Source organism: Megalobrama amblycephala, linkage group LG2 (genome assembly GCF_018812025.1).
Source record: "Megalobrama amblycephala isolate DHTTF-2021 linkage group LG2, ASM1881202v1, whole genome shotgun sequence".
In the NCBI taxonomy this organism is placed as follows: Eukaryota; Metazoa; Chordata; class Actinopteri; order Cypriniformes; family Xenocyprididae; genus Megalobrama; species Megalobrama amblycephala.
The window spans coordinates 46,534,353-46,555,404 of NC_063045.1; the positions used below are offsets into that span (position 1 = coordinate 46,534,353).

The 21,052-nt window shown below is 36.8% G+C and overlaps 4 protein-coding genes across 11 annotated transcripts in view; all 4 read left to right on the forward strand.

Moving 5' to 3' along the window:
• Positions 1-5,041, forward strand: part of ehbp1l1b (EH domain binding protein 1-like 1b) — a 32,039-nt gene extending 26,998 nt beyond the window's left edge. For 7 of the 8 annotated variants that reach the window (XM_048179407.1, XM_048179419.1, XM_048179456.1 and 4 more), the window contains 5 exons: positions 1,989-2,109; positions 2,207-2,306; positions 2,392-2,465; positions 3,674-3,788; positions 3,894-5,041. In XM_048179407.1, coding sequence (XP_048035364.1) covers positions 1,989-2,109; positions 2,207-2,306; positions 2,392-2,465; positions 3,674-3,788; positions 3,894-3,981 — 498 coding nt within the window. In that variant the 3' untranslated portion in view covers positions 3,982-5,041. The remainder of the gene's footprint in view (positions 1-1,988; positions 2,110-2,206; positions 2,307-2,391; positions 2,466-3,673; positions 3,789-3,893) is intronic. The other variant, XM_048179414.1, reaches the window with a different exon arrangement.
• A 138-nt stretch (positions 5,042-5,179) lies between these two features.
• On the forward strand, positions 5,180-7,457 carry rab1bb (RAB1B, member RAS oncogene family b). Its single transcript, XM_048179461.1, has 6 exons — positions 5,180-5,738; positions 5,998-6,070; positions 6,154-6,249; positions 6,333-6,428; positions 6,540-6,671; positions 6,791-7,457. Exons 1-6 carry the CDS (start codon positions 5,725-5,727, stop codon positions 6,983-6,985), a joined length of 606 nt encoding a protein of 201 aa, XP_048035418.1. The 5' UTR covers positions 5,180-5,724; the 3' UTR covers positions 6,986-7,457.
• Positions 7,458-9,983: 2,526 nt separating this feature from the next.
• On the forward strand, positions 9,984-11,558 carry LOC125262891 (gastrula zinc finger protein XlCGF7.1). The gene is made up of 2 exons (XM_048181731.1): positions 9,984-10,340; positions 10,606-11,558. Exons 1-2 carry the CDS (start codon positions 10,274-10,276, stop codon positions 11,298-11,300), a joined length of 762 nt encoding a protein of 253 aa, XP_048037688.1. The 5' UTR covers positions 9,984-10,273; the 3' UTR covers positions 11,301-11,558.
• A 1,378-nt stretch (positions 11,559-12,936) lies between these two features.
• Positions 12,937-20,790, forward strand: frmd8 (FERM domain containing 8). The gene is made up of 10 exons (XM_048179497.1): positions 12,937-13,107; positions 13,531-13,618; positions 13,739-13,906; positions 15,187-15,288; positions 15,371-15,429; positions 16,400-16,566; positions 16,702-16,923; positions 17,002-17,275; positions 18,367-18,589; positions 18,681-20,790. The coding sequence occupies exons 2-10, from the start codon at positions 13,531-13,533 to the stop codon at positions 18,791-18,793; spliced, it is 1,416 nt and encodes a 471-aa protein (XP_048035454.1). The 5' UTR covers positions 12,937-13,107; the 3' UTR covers positions 18,794-20,790.
• Positions 20,791-21,052: the final 262 nt, after the last annotated feature.

Genomic DNA, 21,052 nt, shown 5'->3' on the forward strand with positions numbered 1-21,052 from the left:
TTGGTTGATGCAGTTGGCGGAGAATAGACTGCTGATGTATGCAAGATACCCAGTCATAGCAAACTAGTTTGAGAAGATAAGTCATCTGCAGCTGCTGCTGCTGCAGAAGATTTAGAGAATCATGAAACATGTTTTTAGTATGTATGTATATATGTATGCATATATTTTTTTGTTTTTATATACATGTAAATATAGTATTATCTTATAGCATATCATATTATTTAACAAGTTATCACATACCACAATTTTCATCAATATTGTGCAGCCCTACCTTCTAAACTTACAATAATCATCATAATAGTCCAATTCTGGGGCTGGATTCCAAAACATTTTAAAAAAATAAAAGTCTTCTTAATTGTTGTTTCTTCTTATTTTCCAACTTAAAAAAAAATTAAGAATATTTTGCACTCTCAAAAACATTTTTAATAATGTTCTTATCTTTTCTTAAGACAAACCTATAAAAGAATTTGAATTCCTAAAAAGAATGTTCTTAAAAATAATTGTAAATAACCTCTTAAATTAAGGATAACCTCAACATATCTTAAATGCCCTAAGGTTTAATGAATTTACTGGTTTGTTCAAGTATTAAACATTACAAGGATTATGATGATAATCTTTACCGATCAGTGAGACTTCTGTAAAACTGCCATACAATCAGATAACACCAAAGCCTGTCATTTTCTTATTAAGAAAAAAAAAGAGATGTTCTTAAGAAAATATTTAAGAAGAATTTTTCAAGAATTGCACTTAGGAACAATCTTACAAACTTCTTACACTGTGTCTACACCGGTTGCACCGTGCTTGAGGCTGTCTACATTGGAGGCGACAAAGCAATCATTGCAAATCCATTTGTTTGTCATGTCAGAAGTAACTAGAGCACTTAAACTATGTCAGAAATTGAACGGGGCATCAGTTTACTTTCACAAATTTGTTGCGTCTCACCACATCTTGTGTAGACAGCATCACTGATTATAATGGGTTCTATTTACTTTTGTTGCGTAGCACCACTCGTTTCTGGTGTAGACATTAGGAGTTAAACGACTTCAAATTTTTTAAATCGACATTTATGTAATTAAAGTCCAGTCGACTAGTCACTGATTATGTCATTAATGAACAACTAAGCCTGAACCTTGAGCTGAGACTCGAACATGTGTTTAATTATACCTGGCAGCATCTCTCTACTAATAGTGAAGCTGTGGGTTTTAGTTACTAAGAAATATATGCTAGAACTTTTCAGTTTTTAAGCTGTTTTTACTGATAAATCACAGAACAGTGTTGACAATACATTTCTGCGCTACTGAATGTTTCTGTGTGCGCAATCTGCATGTGATGTGTGAGCTATACTGTGTGTGTGTGTGTGTGTGTGTGTTACAATGCAGCAGCGCATTAGTTTAGAACGGTTATTTACTTATGTGTACAATAAGCTATTTAAAACGTGCATTTTCCCCATCAATATTGAGCATCCAGATGATTTAATTAAATATATGTGGAGCACTCTTGGAGTATGCATTTATGTGTCATTTCAACTGTTGGAAACGGAGCGTAAAAGTGGACTTCAAAGATTTCTTATCCTGTCGCGCCCTTTATAGGCCATGATCAGCAACTAGTCGATGTCAAGCTTGAAGCGTCATGGCAGAGCATTAGTCGACTAGTCTGTGCCACACCTAGTAGACACGGTGTTAGAATTTATCTGAAGCAATTCCTTTCTTCATGAATCCGGCCCCTCAATTCACAAGCTTTTACCATCCCATATTTAATTTCCTTGTTTAACAAATCTTTTAGTTAAATCAAGCCTTTCTTCTCCATTATCTTTGTGCGTCATTGTTTGTTGCTGTCTTATGAATGTTGGTCTTGTCTTCTCTGTATCTGGCTCTATCCATCTCTCTTCCTCCCCATTTCCAACCCTTTTCGCTTTATTTTTCTCTCTCTGTCTGCGATACTCTCTTGTCTGGTTTTATGTATGTCTCCCTGTGGTACTTCCCGGTCAGTGTCTGCAGGACACCAATCAGTATGTGTTGAGTGAACTCCAGGCCCTGGAAACCGAACAGAAGCACATAGACAGCAGAGCTGCCATCGTGGAGAAAAGGCTCAGAAAGCTCATGGAGACGGGTAAGAAAAACACTCATATAGAAAGAAAGTGAGTAAAGCTGATTTCAAGTTAACTCTTGAAATGCAGCATGATACATCTTAATTACCTGTTTAACAGGAAGTGATAAAGATGAAGAAGAGAAGCTGATTCAGGAGTGGTTCACTCTGGTCAACAAGAAGAACGCTTTGATCAGGAGACAAGACCATCTGGAGCTGCTGTATGTCATGATTATTACATTCACAAGTGATATATAAGACACAGTCAGTCCACAACAATACACATTAATGATGTTATCCTTGCAGGCAAGAAGAGCAGGATTTAGAAAGAAGGTTTGAGCTGCTAAACCGAGAGCTCAGAGCCATGATGGCTATTGAAGGTAAGAAGGCCATGTAACCAGGCCCGGATTAACACATTGTAGTGCCCTAGGGTGACCACATTTGAAGTTCCCCCGATTGTGTTGCGTCTCCATTGCGTGTCAGAAATCAACAGATATGTCTGTGATTGGCTACATTGCTCAACACTGCAAACACAAGTTATAATGTATATAATGTATAATGTATATGTATAAGTTATAATGTATGTATATATATATATATATATATATATATATATTATGATGTTTTTAAAGATTAACTTTAAGTGAGAGTCACATGGCAGCAAGGGTAATATAAATATACAAATAGAGGAAATGAGCTTGTAGTTAATTATTCAATGATCTAATATCAGCCTGTATGCTACTGATATATCGGGCATCCGTATTCTACACATTCCACGTTTTCATTTGTCATGTTAGGAATGAATTCCTCAGAAATTATCCCTAAAGCCAACATTAAAAATGTAAAAAAGATTGCAGATTCCAAATGTAATTAATTCCAATATGATGGAGATGTAACAAATAAGTCCATAATTCAAATCAACATGTATTTAACCTGTTAATTGTCAGTGTCCCGGTAGCAGGACACTTGGCACCATTTTTTTCCACATCACATATTTTTAGTAATCATCATAAATTAGGTATCATTCAAAATTCATCCTATAAAAACTGTTTAGAAATTGTGTTACCATAAATCCTTTTATCAGGCTCAATTATTGTGATATCAACTTCTATACTATTCTATACTGTGATATCAACTGGAACACAACTTGATTAGATATATGGCTTTGATTTTTCTAGCAATTGTAGAGTCCAAATTATTTTGTAAAATATATATTTTGTATAAAATACAAAATGTTTTTTAAAAAAATGACAGCAATCAAACTTTTATAACCTTTTGTACACTTGTGCAATAATCTGCTGAGTGTCTTCCTAAAAAAGACCAACTATAGTTCTGTATTCCAAAGCATTCATGAACTACAACCATTTATTTTTTACATCTATGCTTAAAAAAGGGAGTGTCTGTTAACAGGGAGAAAAATCAAAACAAAAAAACACAAAATGGAAAAATGATCCCCATCTTGGCCCATATGTTGGTCTATTAATACTTTAAACCTTTACTTAACTATTTCCTCTGCGGCTGCAGCTTTAGTAGTCAATATTTCATCACTGTACCATCATATGACTCACGTTCATATTCCATCCATCAGACTGGCAGAAGACTCAGGCCCAGCAGCACAGAGAACAGCTACTGCTGCAGGAGCTGGTGTCACTGGTCAACAAGCGGGACGAGCTGGTCAGAGACATGGATGCAAAAGAGAGAGGGTGAGTCTAGTCACACTGTGTTTTGGTGCACTGGCATGGTGAAAATTATAAATGAGTTAAGTGATTTTACATTTCACATGCACTGTTTGTATTTTGTATGTGCAGAGCTTTGGAGGAGGATGAAAGACTGCAGAAAGGTCTGGAGGCAAGACGTAGAAAATACAGCAATAAGGAAAAATGTGTTCTTCAATAGAGACATAAAACTTGAATTCATATGAAAACTGGCTCACTGCACCAGAGACAATCTAGATGACGGACTACACCAGGACATTAGTGTGCCTTGTTTTAACTTTCAAAGACATTTGGCTTAAACTTGAAGCCCTCAACATCTTCAAGATCTCAGTGACATCAGACGGATATAAAACATGTCCAGTGTGGATCATACTAGTTATTCCCTGAAAGTTTGCACAACGATTTGAAGGTTCTTCCAGGATGCACTGGTAAAGAGTTTGGTATTATAAGCAATATTACTTTAAATTTGAAAAGGTCTTTGTTTTATTGGACAATAAACAAACAACCTTCACATACCTGAATGGTTACAGACAAATAAACTGAACACAAGAAATAAAAGGGAGAAAGGAGAAAAAAGCCTTCATACTGCTGTAGATTGCAAAATAAAAGTATTGATTGAGACTTCGTGGGGAAGCGAACTTTTTTCTGAAGCAAACAAATCATTGCTCAATAGACTTCCAAGCTACAGCAGTGAGCAGGATTTTTCTCCTTTGTTATGTTTAATTGGAAATGTAATGTTTCTTGTCAATTTTTTATTATTATTTTGCTCCAGATAGCACAAATATTAAGATAATTTGATCTTGTCTTTAAGATGTATTGAACATGCAAAGAGACTTGCACCAAAGTTTGCTGTTTTTACATTATTTATTTAAGTGTGTTGTTTCCTGGTATGCCAAAATGTCTCTGTTGGGCTGTTGTCTTGTATTAGCTGCAAATCATATTCTCTGATAGTTTATCAGACAATGTGTCTCCAAATGAATGTATTCATTAAGTTTTATTGCATTGCAGTGCCTTTAGGGATTTAATATCTTTTGAAAAGGGGCTTTTTATATATACCGAAGCCTGTATTTTTCAGTTTTAAACCTTGAACGGTAACACAAAATGAAAAATATTTATGGATTGTTTTATAGCCTATACACAAAGTATTTTGTCTGACTACTCTTTTTGATATTTAAATGTGTTATTCATTCCTATTTTAAAATTTAGACTGTTTTATTCAATAAAGTTTGATGCTGTTTGAATTAGTGTTTTTTTTTTTTTCTGTATGAAACATGGTGTATTTTTTTTTTACAACAATAACTAAATAATACCTAACAATACGTTCTACCTTTGCAGCTTGAGTTTCTGGGAGACTTGTCACTTTAGCCAGGATCACAAATCATTCTGAGACTGGATCTTTTAACTTGAACAGAAACCAACTACACAGAAACCTCTAGCAACCTCCTTGGAAACTACCTACAACACCCAAGCATCGTGGCGGGACAATCACCACGCAGCCACGTTTGATTCGAGTACTGTATATATCAGCTGATCAAGAAAACCAACATATTTTATAATCGCAAAGAACAAGCAAACTTTTTGTGTGAATTCTGGCTGTACACAACATTACATATGCATGGATCCTACCACTAGGCGGCGAAAGCGGATAAGAAAAGCAGCGCATCATCATCCGTCACTGCCGCACCTGCGCGGCTTGTAAAAACCAGAGAGAAGAGAGGAGGCGAAAAGTCGGACTGGGTTAATTTTGTAAGGAAATCTGGAAACGGTCCACAAAGGATTATAAAAACTCAAAGATCCTCTTTTTTATTGCTACTATTCCAGGCTAAATACTGGCTCGGAGTCTGCGGTCAGCCGGTGAACAGTAAGCGACCTAGAGCGCTTCTACCAGCTGGACAAACAATAACAATCCCTTTGCTGTCACATCATGAACCCTGAATAGTAAGTCGTCTTATCCTGTGATATATGAACATTTATGACCGCCTAATAATGTTTTTAACCTTTTGTTGACTGGTCAACCAAATCTTCTACGCAGTTGATGATCAATTTCTATAATAATTAAATAATAAATTCTATGAATTGTGACACAATAGACTGCAACATAGTTGCTCTGTAAATAAAAGTGTGATAGGCATTCATCGGACAAGACTATCCTTAATATACTATTCTTTAATATACTATATTTTACATATTTCTCCAGTGATTACTTATTCAAGCTTCTTCTGATTGGAGATTCTGGAGTTGGAAAATCCTGCATTCTCTTGCGTTTTGCAGTAAGTGTTTTATTAACAGCATTTTTTGATATGACAATCTCTGACCTTGTGTTCTTGAATTATGATGGACTCTTCTCTTCCAGGACGACACCTACACAGAGAGTTTTATCAGCACGATTGGAGTGGATTTCAAGATCCGAACTATTGAGCTGGATGGAAAAACTATTAAACTGCAGATAGTGAGTTTGTAGACTGTAAAATTCTAATTAAGTGTCATTTAATGTGAAACCGCAGATGAACTGAATCATGTCCATGTTTACAGTGGGACACCGCTGGACAGGAGAGGTTCCGCACGATTACGTCCAGCTACTACAGAGGAGCTCACGGGATCATTGTTGTGTATGATGTTACGGATCAGGTTTGTGAGACCCCTTTCTAAAAATGCATGTCCATATGAAACATTTATGGCTATTGCTTAAAGAACAGAACTGCACACATTTTTAAAAAGTTTATGCTGGTGTCTTTTCAGGAATCCTACAACAACGTGAAACAGTGGCTGAAGGAAATCGATCGCTATGCGAGTGAAAATGTCAACAAACTACTTGTAGGAAATAAGTGTGACCTCACTACAAAAAAAGTTGTGGACTACACTACAGCTAAGGTTGGTTCTATGATACATATGATATATAATTTCTCTTTAGACTAATTAAAGGTGAAATGTGTCATTTCTATGCCAAACACTTTATATATTAACTTTACTGAAAACACTTTTCTCCACAGGAGTTCGCAGACTCTCTTGGCATCCCTTTCCTTGAGACGAGTGCCAAAAATGCCACGAACGTGGAGCAGGCCTTCATGACCATGGCAGAGGAAATAAAGAAGCGCATGAGACCTGGGACTTCAGGGGGTTCAGAGAAACCTGATCTTAAAATTGAAAGCACCCCGGTGCAACAGTCAGGTGGCGGATGCTGTTAGAGCATATTTTCTCAGGGAGAGTGATGAGCATGACTGGACACTGATGAGTATTGTGTAGAGGTGGCCAATTTGGATAATAATGACAGACCTTTTCCTACATGGTGCTCAATAAAGTCAGAAATCATTACTGTTGTTTAACAAAGAAACATTCATGGCTCTTCCCATATTTTTGTTGTATTTGAACATACTGTAAGATTGAAGCACAGACACACACTGATTCAAATGAAGGTGAAAAATGTCCAGATCACTGTGTTAACAGCTGGTAACATTCACCTTTGATCCATTCATAACCTATGAACTGGGATTCGCAACTCTCTGAAGTGGTGCCTTTGTTCATGTTTTGGAGAAGATCAAGTGGTAGAGTGGTAACTGTACATCAGCATGGTAAGCAGTGACTCTCCAGCATTCTCATGTGGAGTTTTACTGTGTTTCTGTGGTAATAAACTAAACTATGTTGTTTTGTGTGTATTAATTAGAGTCTCCTTTTATTTGTGTGTGTGTGCGCGGCTGTGGATGTGAGTGTTTTAATTATCTTATGTAAAGGGATCTTAAAGGGATAGTTTACCCAACAATGAAAGTCATATTTGGTGTCCTTTTCATGTCGTTCCAAATTGGTATGACTTTATTTCGTCTACAGAATGCAAAACAATTAAAACATTTATTTTGAGGATCTCAAGTCCCAAAAACAACACCCATCGACTTTCATTGACAATCTCTTCAAAATATCAGGTTATGTATGGGTTTTTTTTTGTTCCAAAATTCCAAATAAATAGATTATGATCCACAAATAAATGTAAAGAGATTCACAAAAAATAATCTTATGCACAAATGAATAGAATGAGATCCACAAATATATGTTAGGAGTTTCGCAAAAAATAATTAAAGGGTTAGTTCACCCAAAAATGAAAATTTTGTCATTTATTACTCACCCTCATGTCGTTCCACACCCGTAAGACCTTCGTTAATCTTCGGAACGCAAATTAAGATATTTTTATTGAAATCTGATGGCCACGTGAGGCCTGCATAGCCAGCAATGACATTTCCTCTCTCAAGATCCTAAAATCATATTTAATTCAGTTCATGTGAGTACAGTGGTTCAATATTAACATTATAAAGCAACGAGAATATTTTTGGTGCACCAAAAAAACAAAATAAGGACTTATTTAGTGATGGCCGATTTCAAGACACTGCTTCAGGAAGCTTTGGAGCATTATGAATCAGCGTGTCGAATCCACGGTTCGGAGCGCCAAAGTCACGTGATTTCAGCAGTTTGGCGGTTTGACACGCGATCCGAATCATGATTCGATACGCTGATTCATTATGCTCTGAAGCTTCCTGAAGCAGTGTTTTGAAATCGGCCATCACTAAATAAGTCGTTATTTTGATTTTTTGGCGCACCAAAAATATTCTTGTCGTTTTATAATATTAATATTGAACCACTGTACTCACATGAACTGATTTAAATATGTTTTTTTATACATTAATGGATCTTGATAGAGGAAATGTCATTGCTGGCCATGGAGGCCTCACGGAGCCATTGGATTTCAACAAAAATATCTTAATTTGTGTTCCGAAGATTAACGAAGGTCTTAGGGTGTGGAACTGCATGAGGGTAAGTAATAAATGACATTATTTTCATTTTTGGGTGAACTAACCCTTTAAAGGTGCAATATGTATGATTTCTGTCCGCTAGAGGTTGCTAGAGGTCTATTCAAAACAAAGGCGTAGCTTTGAGACGGCAAGTTTGAGCGTGGAAACTTGGGACATGTCTTCACATCACAGCCGGTGGAAATAATCGGGATAGGACTCAGGAAGAAATCATGTTCATGGATGCGATTATTAATGTTACTGTAGTATGGGAGCTGAACGAATCCACTGGAGCGACTGTGCAACACACGCCGCGAGCAGCGGAAATTTTATTATGCCATGGTCGCCGGCGCTGCTTCCTCTTTTCCGGTCATGAGTATGAGGTAACACAGCTCTGTTTATCATATTAGATACATTTGAGTGTGTTGAAAATGGAGCGATGTTATAATGTTACTCTGTGTGTTCGCTCGGTGGCTGCTGTGAGACACTGTTACACACTGCAGTAAGATAGATCGATTTTAGTATATGATATTAAATGCTGGATGGCTTGTGTTGATAAATGGCATGCAATTAATTTTAAAACGTATTGTATGATGGAGAAAATTCTGTATTACTGTTACTAAAAATAAAGCTGCATCTGATTATGCTATGTTAGCTATTTCACAAAATAATGTTTTTCTCTGAGGCATGGTAAAGCATGCTACTTGCAAAAAAAAAAAAAAAAAAGAAAATTAGATTTAAACAATAAGACTAAACGTGTTGAGCTATATAACAACAATTCGTTTTCTGTCTATGAATGTAACCAAACAGTTCCTCCCTTGTCTATTAAAACATGTAAATATTAAAACGTCTTTGGTGTTTCCATGGCATCTACAAAATAAGACCGGAAACTGAGGGTAACGCGGGTATGACGCAATTGACAGGCGACTCCTCACACGTCCTGGAGCCTTGGTTAAAATTGCAATTTTCTCACGATTTACAAATAGTTGGAAACATTTGGGAAATTGTAAGTAGGCTACTCAAGTGAACAAAATATATAACACTGGCTAGTGTTTTTTTTGGATATTTTACTGCAAAATTCTTACATATTGCACCTTTAAATGAACAAATATATCAAATGAGATTTGCTAATAAAAAACATATTCACAAATATGTTTTTATGTCACAAGCACAACTCTGCCTGCATTTATTTGTGAATCACCACCTGTACATTTGTGAAATTTATTTGGAATTTTGGAACAAAAATAACCCCATAGTTAAACCCTGTGTGTTCTATAAAAGAAAGTCATACAGGTTCTGAACGAAATGATGGTGAGTAAATGAAAGGAAGCTGTAATTATTTAGTCAAAACGGATCGGTAAACATTTAAAATGTGTCTATTATTATTATTTAAAATACACTGAAACTGCTGTTTTGAATCAAAATGCTCCCCGCCCCAACAACACATTTTGGATCTACAGCCCTGCAAACATAATAGGCTACTTAAATGGTCGCATTAAATTGATTGTGATAATTTATGTAAGAATTGTCTGAAGAGCGATTACACAAAAACTCTCAAAAAGCGTCCAATTCACACCTTGCGGTCGCGATTCACAGATTCGAGACACTCCCACAACAATTCACTAATAAATACAATGATAAGTACGTACCACCATTCTTCATCAGAACAAATCGGCAGAGGCAACTGTACGTGCTACAAGAATGGAAAGTGTGTGCACGAGTGATTCCAGACCACGAAGAGGGAAAAATAAAAATACCGAAGAACAAGGTTGGTGTCCATTCTTGATTTTCTCGAAACTGCTAACATTAAGAAATGAATGATCTGGTGGCCACAGATCTTAATAAAAGCAGAGTGGTGACATAATAAATCCACAAATAAAGTTAAATAAAATACATCTAAATTGTCATAACAGTGTGTGGACGTTGTGTACTAGATTTATTAACAAAAATTGCTCATAAAAGCCTTTACACCATTTCATTTCACATTTGAATTAATTATTTTTTTCAATTGATAAATTATGTGCTCTGTTTAGACCTGGTTGAAACTCAAGAAGAACTGAACAAAGTGGAGAAGAATCATTTGATATCAAAACAAAAATCTTTCAGGTGCTCACAGACTGAAGCCAAAAAATTGTTCCCCTGCCCTCAGTGTGGAAAGAGCTTCACACAAAAAGGAAACCTTAAGATTCACATAAGGATTCACTCTGGAGAGAAGCCTTTCGAATGTCATCTGTGTGGCAAGAGTTTCACGGATCCAAGGAATCTCAGAGATCACAATCTCTCTCACTCTGGAGTAAGAGCGTTCGACTGTGATCAGTGCGGAAAAAAATTTATGTTCGCAGCACACCTGAAAAGACACCTGAGAATCCATACAAATGAAAAGCCTTACTTGTGCTCCATTTGTGGACAGAGTTATTCACGCATGGACCATTTTAAAGAGCACCAGAAATTGCATGCCAATGTGAGAGCTCATGTGTGCTTTGAATGTGGCAGTGCCTTTAATTTAGCCAGTCACTTGAAAGACCACCAAAAACTTCACACTGGAGAGAAACCTTACAAGTGCTCACACTGTGGAAAGAGTTTCTCACAGTCAGGATCTTTGAAAAAACATGAGAGAATTCATACAGGAGTGAAGCCATACATCTGCCCTTCATGTGGGAGGGCCTTCCGCCAGTCAAGTGCTCTACTGAATCATATAAAAAAGCATTGCCCCAAGTTGTCACAGTGAGAAAATTATGCAAAATACAACTTAAAGAGAGAAATTTTCATCCAAGAGGGTTATTTTTGACAAAAAAATTTTGTTTGAGGGGGGGGTCAAAGTATTCATTCAAATATTGGTGCGAAAGACCATAATTTTCTAGGAATTATAAGATTTTTTATTTTTTTTTGCCAGTCTTAAGTGCTAATTAATGATGCATTGTCACTGTCTGTATACATATATTTCACTCTTAAATAAATAAAAACAAATACTGAATACTGACTTTAACTAATGTTCATGTTTTGAAATTTAATTTGTTCTTCCAGGAACATGCTAATGTTTATGATTTGTCATTATACTTAGTTGCTTTCTGGAACATTCTACAGAGGCTGTACAGAAACATTGTAAGATTCTTATCCTCTCTGTTTAGAAACCATCAATTCACTTAGAAATAGACCTTTTTCCAATCTTAAATCAAGAATTAAGATGGTAAGTTTTTGTAATACAGCCCCAGGTCATGTCCAAAAAAGATTAGTGACTGAATTCAGGTCTTATTACAATGGGCAGATTAATGTGAATCTGTTTGCTCTATAAATACAACAGCAACCAGTAGATTAGTATGAATGCACCACATTTCGCCCCAAATACCACAATATAAAAGCAAAAACTTATTCGTAATGGGATGGAAAAACCATATGTGATTTAAATGTAAAATTAACTCAAGGTCTATTAAAAACATCCTCAAAACATCTTTATTATTTAGTTTATGCAATTCAAAGCAGCAGCAGATGGCAATAACTCATGCCAGATGAAATCACGTGGACCACTAACCCTAACAGACTTGGCTTTGGCGCCGCACAGAAATGATTAAAACCTAGAGAGGAGCTGCAATTCTTCTAGTATGAAGCCCATTAAAGACTTCAACCCCTGGTTTCACAGACAAAATGCAAAAGTCCCAGACTAAAATGCACGTTTGAGCTGTTTTAACTAAAAGCACCTTGGACTGATATATCTTAAATTATGTCACTGACATTGTTTCGTTTGAAAATGCACACCAGTAATATGATTTTCTATGGAACATTTATAAAAGCTACTTAAATGCCCTAATTGAACTAAGGTCTAATCCTGGTTTAGGCTAAACCCTATCTGTGAAACAGGTGTGGTGCCTACTCCTGCCAAATTATTACCCCCCTAGTATTGGTAGGTTTAGGATTAGGTGTAGGGGAGGGGTTAGTATTAGGGGTGGGGTTAGGATTAGGCAATCAGATAGCGACTTCAACGATGGGGGTGATAATTTGGCAGGGAGTAGAAATTCTGCATAACACCTGACGGTGCGCTCATATTACTTATGAACGGGAAAATATGGCGCAATAATTCCCGCCTTCTAAATAATCTATGAATGAATGACCAGTAATTTATTCTGCGCCATATTTTAGCTTTAAACCTCTATATCCAGATGTTTTATATGCAAAAAGTATGTTATTTTTTATTTATTAATTAAAAAATATATATTTAATAATAAAAGTATTATTGCTTATTAAATTATTTATTTATTTTTTCGGATACATTTACTAAATATCCCAGTATACACTGCAATTGGGCTGTGGTGGTGCGCCCTCTGTTGACGAGTTTTAGTACGGCGTTTCTACATTAATGAAGCTTGTTCCAGGTTTTTGTTGATTTCACTGGTGGGCGCTGTTTTGAGAACATTATCCAGCTGCGCTGCTGCTGCCGTCATACTTTCCGCTCTTTTATGTAACTTAATCCTCTCAAATATTGATGCTTTCAGTCAGTTTTGATCGAGAAAGAAGCTTCTGAAACGAAGGACAGTGTCTCGGTATGTTGCTGCATGTAGTTTGGTTGTCAGACAGTTAGTGGAGTGGCTAGCTAACATTAGCTGGTCAGAATAGGGACGTCCGCTGTGTTTACTTTTATTTTATTTTTTCATTTCTCTACTTTTTTGATAATATTATTGTATTTTAATCGATTATATGATATTTATGGTACAACTGAGCATAAAAACTGTAAAACATGTAAGGAATACATGAGGAACTTAAAAGTTTCAGCGTTAGCCTTTAATATGTTCTTAAACTTGTTTATGCTTATGACTAGTATATTTGCTATGAAAAATACTATCCGAAATGATGACTTCGGTTTTGCTTAGTTTGCGCAGAATATACAAAAAAACAAATAGCAGAAGTCTCTTATATAAAAACGTCTTGTGTTTCCTATTCAGTACTTGTGTTTGTTTCTGGATTAGATGGAGAGAGATGATGGCGACTTCCTCCCTGAGCCATCAGAGGACTCTCATTCCCAGCGAGGAAGTGTGGCTTCCTCAGTCACCAGAGGTCTGTTCTTTGTTCCTTAATGTTTCTTTGGTTCCTCTATGGATCTGATGTTACTAGTAGACTGGAGGTCCCCATCAGATCATTGTTGACATGATCAGTGTCACTCTTGTGTTTCTCCAGCTCAAGATTTGTTGGTGTACTTGGCGAGCGACAGTGCAGTGCACTTGACTTTGGAGGGTCTCGGCTGTATGAATGCGCAGGAGCTCGGCCGCAACGTCCGGGAGGCTCTGAACATTCCCAACTCTGCTGTAGATGTGTTCGCTTTCTGGTTCTGTTCTCCTTTGCTTGGTAATCTTTTGTGCTCGGGCCAGATGTCAGACTGATACAAGAGCATATGACCTATTCGTATTTAGGTTATGAAGAAACAATGATGACATTTATAGTCTCTATGGCTGATTTGCAAGTGAAGGGTTGGGAGGGGACTTCAGGAAGACTTCAGGAAGTCCTCAGGGCTTTAATGCCACCAACTGGCATTTATGAATTATTTGATGTCTCTTGAAACAAAGGCATCTTTTTACTTATTTTCTATTAAAGGCTGGAAAACACCACAACTTTATCAATCTTAATAACCATAGGCATCATACACTTGCTAACTTTGTAATGGCTACAGAGGAAAAACTGGGCTTCGTACACTAAAAGCCTGTTCACATGAAGCACGGTAACTATAATGTTTTAATAATCATTCTAATTCTATGAGAATAGTGACCACACCACAACTATAATGATAATGACAGAGAGGAATGATATTACATGAATCACTTTAAAGACCCCCTGTGGTGAAAATCAAGTTTTTAATGTTGTTTATATGTCTATGTGGTGTTTTTAATATGCTTTAAGACAAACCATGTTCAAATTCATAAGTCAACACCATTGCTGAGTATTTGCTCTTTAAAACTGCAGTGATCTAAAGACAGTTTCAAAAACGTGGTTTGAAATCGCTGGTGTTTGTGACGTCAAAAACTACCTTGTAACCAATCACGTCAACGTGCCGGCGGGCTTTAGCATATCATTAACTGACCGCACAAGGGCGTCTCAAAAGAAGCCAGGTTATCCCGGTTTATTTTTCTGTTGATATGAAAAATCGTGTAGATTTAGCAATATAGCAGGTGTATGATGTATATTACGATGATATGATGTGAACTATATGCCTTTCTCCACTGATGTTCCGAGTTGTTCAAAACGTTTGTAAGGGGGAGACACATGACAAATGAAATCCATAATTGGCTCAAAATATCAAACATGTTTTGATATAGCCTGAAGCTAAATAATTTGAGTTTGTGCCTATAATACGCTACATGATTTTCTGTGAAATCTGTCAACCCTGACTGTCTAAAATTTGCAGACTGGCTCTGACTTTTAGCTGCTGGCATTGAGTCCTCCAGATTGCAAATCAGGGCAAACTTTTCAGTATTCCAGCCATTATTTAGACATATATTATAATAATCAAAACATTTGTGTTTGATGATCAGCAGAGGAGATCCACCCTAGTGTTTGATCATCGTCATTTTTTCTGAAGTCCTTGTTGATTCCCACCTTTAGCCTCATTTTGCTGTGCTATGTTTGAACAGACCTGCAGTTGAAGCCGAAACATCTTCCCTACAAGTTGTGTCGTCAGTGGCAGGACCTGCTGTACCGCTTTACCGAGGCCCCCGCAGAAGACATTTCTCAAGGTGTTTTTTTGTGTTTTAGCTTTTGCACACTTCACTTCATCTGAAAGTTTAAGTGTCTAACAAAAACACATCTCTTTTTCAGATGAACCATGTCTAATGTTCAAAAGAAATGTTTTTTACCCCAGGTCAAAAGAACTTCAGGTAATGAACATTTTTATTAGATGTTTGTGTCTTTAAAGGGATAGTTCACCCAAAAATGAAGACTCCCTCACCCTTATGTTGTTCCAAATTTGTATGACTTTATTTTTTATGCAGATATGTAAAGAAGATCGTCTCAACTGTTTTATCCATACACTGAAAGTCAGTGGGGTCCAAAACATTATTGTTCCCAATTAGCTTTAACTATTTGGGCACTAAGAAATTCCTCAAAATATCTTTTTTTTTTTTGTTTTACAAAAGTTAGTATGTCATACAGGTTTGGAACGACATGAGGTTGAGTATATGATGTTTTTGGGTGATCTATCCCTTTAAGCCCAGAACACACTTTGTGTTTTTCTCTATTACGATTGTTGCTTTTCAGATTGTGCAATATGAACCCATAGAGATCTTGCGTAAAATCCAAGGCTCATGTGCAACATCAAATGTCTTTCATGTCAGACAGTATACATCTTATCTAAGACTTTGGACTTGATTGACAGCATTTGTGTCTGGAGTCATTTGGCTTTGGCAGTGGAGGTCATGACATGGACTGCTTATTCTCCAGAGCGATCATAACATGAAGGGACCTAAAGAGATTTATGCTGCATATCAATCATAGACGAGCAAAATCTTGCAGCTCCTTGTTTTCAAAATTGTATTTATTAACAGAAATGGGAGTTTTGATATATTAAATTAATCATGATTTGTTTTGTGATTCCTGAATTTATAAGAACTGTGCATTCTTCAATAAAAGCAATAGTTATTGATGGGAAAAATAAATGGATTTTGTTTACATCCAGATTTTTTTTAGCATTTTAATTTAGATTAGACTATTTTAATACATTTATTTTAAAAAGTATTCATGTAAATATTTGAGCCATCTTGAGGCCCCCTTGAATGAGAACCACTGCTATGGATGAATGATGAAGGTGAATTTGTCATGTTGTGTAACATTTTTGTTTTGTAATATCAGATTGAAGATGAAGGAGTGTTAAGGTTGCTTTATGACGAGGCCAAGATGAATATTTTGGAGGGCCGTTACCCCTGTGACCCTGAACACTGGCTGACGTTGGGAGCTTTGTCCTGTGCTGTCGAGCTGGGGACTGGGCTGGATGACCAGGCTCTAACAGCAGCAATCAGGTGCCCTCCTCTGCTCCTATATCTTTGATTAAATGAGGTTAATGTTCAGGTGTTCAGCTATCATTTCTTATTGAAATTTGACCCCGAATTGCTGTAATTAATTTCAGTTTCTCCCCTTACTTAATGTTCTTCCAGAGAGAAGAAGCTGTCCTCATTCCTTCCTGCCCACGCTGCATTTGGAGGAGGAGGTTTTCTGTCCACACTGAGGGGGAGAGGAGGGCGGAATGCCGAGATGGAACATAATCTCATAAAGGAGTATCGTTCAATCTGCTCCTCTGCTGCCACTGGCCCCAGTCAGGAGCCTGTCGCTTTGGTGCACCAGTACCTCAAGAGCTGCCACGCGCTGCCTTACTACGGGTATGATCGACGCAAGTGGAAAGTTGTTCGCACATGAAGTGACTGAAGCTTACATTTTGTGTATTTTTGCGTTGGCAGATGTGCTTTCTTCATGGGTGAGATAGACAAGCCAGCTCAGGGCCTCCTTCACAGAGGTGGCCGTAAGGCTGTGAGTGTGGGCATTAGTCTGGAAGGAGTGTATGTCATGGATGTGAAAGAGAAGCATGTCCTCCTGGGTCTCAAGTTCAGTGAGCTGTCCTGGGATCACAGCTATCCAGAGACAGAGGGAGACTCGCATATACTCTGGCTGGAGTTTGATGGAGAGGAGGCTGGCGTGCATGTCAATAAGTTATTAAAAATTTATTCAAAACAGGTGAGCACACAATTAATGAATAACTAGTAATGTTATATTTGACAATGTAAGCAAGCATATATTTAAAATGCTTTGTATTATAGCAATAAAATATTAAAATGCAATAACATTGAAGAGTTAGTTCGACCAAAAATGAAAATTATCCCATGATTTACTCACCCTCAAGCCATCCTAGGTGTATATAACTTTCTTTTTTCAGACGAACAGAATCGGAGATATATTTCAAAATATTCTTGCTTTTCCAAGCTTTATAATGGTAGAGAAGGGGGGCCAAATTTTTAAGGGAAAAAAAAAAATGCATCCATCTATCATGAAAGTAATCCATACGGCTCCAGGGGATTAATAAAAGCCTTCTGAAGCAAAGCGATGGGTTTTAGTAAGAAAAATATCCATATGTAAAACTTTATTAACTATAATAACTAGCTTCCGACAGATGGCCATATGCATCGATTTGCGGCGGAAGAGTAACCTGACCCAATGCATGACGTAATGACGAACGTGGAAGCGCAGAGGATAGAACAAAACAAAACACCGGTCATGAATTAGGACTTCGATAGAAGAGAAGAGGAGCTTGAGTTTGTTGCCCAGCCCTATTTGTTTGAACCGCAAGAGGCATCTTAACTTGCGCTACTCCTACATCCTGCGTCATACGTCGCGTCATGGGTTACTCTTGTGGTGCAAGTTGGCTTGCACAGTATGCGTACGGTCCTCTGCTGGAAGCTAGTTATTTGAATTTATAAAGTTTTAAATATGGATATTTTTCTCACAAAACCCATTGCTTCGCTTCAAAAGGCCTTTGAAGGAGCCGTATGGATTATTTTTATGATGGATGGATACTTTTTTTTTTGGGCTTCAAAATCTGATTGAATTTGTCTGAAAGAATATAGACATATATACCTAGGATGGCTTGAGGGAAAGTAAATCATGGGATAATTTTCATTTTTTTGGGTGAACTATCTCTTTAAGTTATTTTTATAAGTTTAAAATTAATTATAATAATTATTTTTATGAATTATTTTATAAATAAATTTTAATTAATTTTTCCGTGATATACTTGTGCATTATTTAACAATATACTTTTTGTTCTCTAGGCCGAACTTATGAGTGGACTTATTGAGTTTTGTGTGGAGTTGCGCTCTGTTGCTGAGTCAGCAGCCGTGGGTACTGACGGTGAGGTCACGTCTTCCCAAGAACCTACGGGTCGGGAAACCAATGAGAAGACTCGAGAGCGACGCCAGGGAAAACTGCGCAGACAGAGCAGCGTGGTCTGTAGTAGAGTCCATTCACTCAGCACCATCAGCTATGTTGATGACGGTGAGGGACTAAGTTGTGTTCATTTGTTATGCCCATTAACTTTTATCATCTGCAACAAAAAGCTAATTTTAATTTACCGCTATTGTTTCAGGAAAAGAGATTAAACGTCTAAAGCCCAAAAGAGCTGCTTCTTTCTTCACGCGACAGGCGCAGCCTCCCACTTACTCGGCTGTTCAGGTGACTGAAAGTTTAGAGCAAGGGTGAGCCCCGGCTTCAACACTGCCCTCTTATGCCCAGTGACCAAACCTACATCTGTCCATTGAGATCCTTAGAGACGCAGTGCAAAATCACCTGAATGGACAGATCGGACCAAGATCACAGATTGAAGAGCTGAACCACTATTTATAGATGATTTGAGCATTATGCTGAAGTTTTAAGTTAATGTTTTCTTTGTTGGCTGTTTAAAAAAATGAATGTGAAATTTGCTTCAGTTACGCTTTTCCAACTGTTAAACAAATTTGAAGACATTATGGTGCAAATGCAAGGCTATGAGACGATCTGAAAGCTCTGTTTAGGTCGCTGTTCTGAATGTAGGTTCTACTATGCAACCACCAAACCAAACTACATCAAGAGTACAGCAGTCCAGCACTTTGATCCATGCCACTAATACTGCTAAAACTAGACCTGCTGCACCAAAACTAACAGTCAATGCCTCTAGTATAGGACGATCGCTCCTATTCGCTAAACCAGGGCTGCAGTCTGTGGCAACGCGTTGCAAAGACAGCACAGAGTGAGATTATGATGTTCTGTGGTACTTGTCTGTTGAATGTGTGTATTATTTTGGCTGTCTTTTTACTATAGGGCTTATTTGCATATGCCGACTTTTATTAAGCAACAAGGTCAAAATGATTTTTTTGTTTGTGTGTGTTCACTGGTGACCAAAGTTAAATCATGACACAACATGTTGAGTGTTCACTACCTTGTTGCTCTGGAGAAACCTTTCTGATGGGGTGCAATGTAATGCCCTGCTGAAAACAATCCAGGTCTGTGTTTTTAAAGCAGAGAAAACTTTAATTAATACATCAAAAAACCAGTCATGTAGGTGCTTGATCAATCAGTGATGTATGTCTGCTATTTCTAAGAAGTAATGCTTTTCAAACAGTGTATGAAACCCTAAGCATTGTACTGTATTTCCAGGCTTTCAGAGCTTGAATGTACCTAACTTGTTGAAATGTATCTGATTTTTGTCAACGCAGGGCCTGGCATTAATGTTTGTTCAGGACAATTGCAAAAAATGTCAAAGGAAGTTGTTCAGTCTGGTAACTAAAGTGTCACGCTAGTTGTCAGGTGTCATAGTTTATCTGATCGTAACGTCTGGTCCTCAGTGTCCAGTTACTTGCCCTGTGGCATCATTGTCAAACAATTCATGGTTTTACCAGTTGTCTGAATTGTGCATAATTACTAAACTATTGAATTTATGTTCATTATGCATCCTGTTTTGGTATTAATATCAATGCACTGCTGTTTTACATGTGACTTAAACGTTCAGGTACCTGTAAAATCTTAATGTCAAGCCCTGCATTAACAGGTCTTCAGTTACCAAACAATTCTGTATTTATCCATGCATGACATCTGTTGTCTTAAATTGATTTTGTGGTGTGCATGTTTATGTAATTTTTTTTTTTTACCTGCTTACACAATGGGACTCGATCATATTTAAAGGTGTGGAAAATGAAAGCTTAATTTTTTGCACCACAAACTGAATGGTGTAAAAAGATCAGTACCCACTGAAATCAGAAAAAATCACTGCACTTCTGTACTTATGCTAAATGCTTGTGTTGATAAGATGTTAATCCTTAAATGCTTAATCCCAGATCTTCTGTACCATATAATATTTTCCACTCTAAAACTAATCCAGTATTTATATTTTAATCTGAACATCTGTCATGCACATATGCATCCACTAACTGTGCTGTAGATAGACATGTCTATGTTATAAAAATACTGAAGTCTGTCAATAATAATTTAAAGTGCCTTTTTTACATTTACATTTTATCTGTTGCTATAATTTTGCTGTCATCTGTCCCTTGAAATTGTAAGTCCACTACCTTTTGTTGTTTATGAAGTTTTATACACAAATTTCACTACATTTTGTGATTGTAAAATTAACTGAAACCATTTATATGCAACATTAAACCTTTTTATTCCTGCTTTGTACTAACTTCTGGCATACCGATCAGTAAATAATTTTCTGTATAATGGATTTTATATTGATGTTTTATTTAAACAAACTATGCCTGCAATAAGGTATTTGATGTGATTAACAGAATTATATCTTAAGGAGAAAAAGAATGAAAAAATAAATGTTATCACCTAAAAAATGTGTATATTTTATATATACATTAGCAGCAACAAGCATTCAATTTTCTTTTTTAAAGGCATTTTGTATTAACATTTAATTGAAATAACATTTAAAAACACTATTATTTGTTCCAAATTAAAATGTACCAAATAGTACATTTT

Coding starts and splice junctions, on each gene's coding strand:
- rab1bb (XM_048179461.1), top strand. Junction 6,429..6,539: donor TGTATGATGTTACGGATCAG/GTTTGTGAGACC, acceptor GTGTCTTTTCAG/GAATCCTACAACAACGTGAA. Junction 6,672..6,790: donor TGGACTACACTACAGCTAAG/GTTGGTTCTATG, acceptor TTTTCTCCACAG/GAGTTCGCAGACTCTCTTGG.
- LOC125262891 (XM_048181731.1), top strand. CDS start 10,274: ATGGAAAGTGTGTGCACGAGTGATTCCAGACCACGAAGAGGGAAAAAT. Junction 10,341..10,605: donor TAAAAATACCGAAGAACAAG/GTTGGTGTCCAT, acceptor TGCTCTGTTTAG/ACCTGGTTGAAACTCAAGAA.
- frmd8 (XM_048179497.1), top strand. CDS start 13,531: ATGGAGAGAGATGATGGCGACTTCCTCCCTGAGCCATCAGAGGACTCT. Junction 16,924..17,001: donor CACGCGCTGCCTTACTACGG/GTATGATCGACG, acceptor TTGCGTTGGCAG/ATGTGCTTTCTTCATGGGTG. Junction 17,276..18,366: donor TAAAAATTTATTCAAAACAG/GTGAGCACACAA, acceptor TTTGTTCTCTAG/GCCGAACTTATGAGTGGACT.